Source organism: Nestor notabilis, unplaced genomic scaffold (genome assembly GCF_000696875.1).
Source record: "Nestor notabilis isolate BGI_N333 unplaced genomic scaffold, ASM69687v1 scaffold16979, whole genome shotgun sequence".
Classification (NCBI taxonomy): Eukaryota; Metazoa; Chordata; class Aves; order Psittaciformes; family Psittacidae; genus Nestor; species Nestor notabilis.
In genome coordinates, this window is record NW_009945247.1 from 5,337 (window position 1) to 6,808 (window position 1,472).

General features: G+C 56.5%; 1 protein-coding gene across 1 annotated transcript in view; it reads left to right on the forward strand.

Moving 5' to 3' along the window:
- The first annotated feature begins 73 nt into the window (after positions 1-73).
- Positions 74-1,472, forward strand: part of CBX1 (chromobox homolog 1) — a 2,541-nt gene continuing 1,142 nt past the window's right edge. Inside the window, exons 1-2 of the mRNA XM_010022789.1 lie at positions 74-251; positions 753-930. Coding sequence (XP_010021091.1) covers positions 112-251; positions 753-930 — 318 coding nt within the window. The 5' untranslated portion in view covers positions 74-111. The remainder of the gene's footprint in view (positions 252-752; positions 931-1,472) is intronic.

Below are 1,472 nucleotides of genomic sequence, written 5' to 3' on the forward strand. Positions count from 1 at the left end.
CCCCAGCCCTTTGGCTGCCTGGCAGAGGCAAACCTGACCTTGACACAAACATGTTGGTTCTCTCTCCTCCTTTAGCAGCGTCGCCCGTAAGCTGAAAAACTGGCCAGCACAATGGGAAAAAAACAGAACAAGAAGAAAGTGGAAGAGGTTTTAGAGGAAGAGGAGGAGGAGTATGTGGTGGAGAAGGTCCTGGATCGGCGAGTGGTGAAGGGCAAAGTGGAATACCTGCTGAAGTGGAAAGGCTTCTCGGAGTAAGTGCTTCCTGCTGCTGCTGTGGGCTGGGGCTGGGCTGCTCCGGTGCGAGCATCTCCTCTGCCTCTGGCTCCCAAAGCTTCTGGGCTGGTGGCTCAGTGTCCCTGTGCCTCTCCCTGTCTGTAAAGTGGAGCTAAGAGGCCAAGGGCAGCCGGAAGGATGAAACCAGCAGCTCTGAATGCCTCGAGCTTTAATCAGGGTGCTGAGAGCACAGCTTGGGTGAGAAGGGCCCGTTTCCGTCTCATAAACGGGTTGTGCAGTGCCCTGGTGGGGCTTCCCCCCTTAGACCCAGTGTGAACCAGGCGCCCAGAGCGAATGAATTGCATTTCCCTCCTGAGAGGGGGAATAACTGCCCATCCCTCTGGCATCCCTGCCTGGACCAGGGCAAGGCTCCTGCCTCCCGGGGCGAGGACCCCCACATCCACACTTGCTGCTTGTGACCGGGTGAGAAAGCTGCAGCAAGCAGGGACATAAACCGAAGCTGTTGTCTTGGCTTGCAGTGAAGATAACACATGGGAGCCAGAGGAGAACCTCGACTGCCCAGACCTCATTGCAGAGTTCCTTCAGTCCCAGAAAACCGCACATGAGAGCGAGAAGTCCGAGGGCAGCAAGCGCAAAGCGGAGTCTGACACGGAGGATAAAGGGGAGGAGAGCAAACCAAAGAAGAAGAAGGAGGAGGTGAGGCAGGATTGGGTTTACCCCTGCATTTGGCAATGGTCTAAGAGCTGGAGCAGCCAAAACCTCGCTCCAACTCTTCTTAGTGACCTCAGAGCCAGGCCTAGCACTAAACTGAAAGGCCAGTGCTTGAACCAGACGGGTTTAGAGCACCAGCTTCTCCTGAAGAACCACGCAAGGTGGGAAACAGGAGGTTGGGGTTGCCTGTTTTCCCTGGAAGAGGGGGAACAGGAGGGATAGCTGCTTGGGAATGGGGTTGGTAAAAGGCTCTGCAGTCCGGGTTCATCCCAGGAGCTGCTGAGTGTTGGCCAGCACAAGAGTTTGACCAGCTTTGGGAATCGGAGCCTCTGCTTTAGCTTCAGGAGGACGCTTCACCCTGGGGTCCGCTCTCCGCAGCAGGTTTACACCTGAGTGGTCTTCTCAGTTCCCCGCTGGCCTTAGTCGTCATTAGCCATTAGTAGGCATGTAGATAAGACATTAGGCAGAAGCTCTTCCGTGTGAGGGTGCTGAGGCGCTGGCACAGGGGGCCCCGAGAAGCTGCGGCC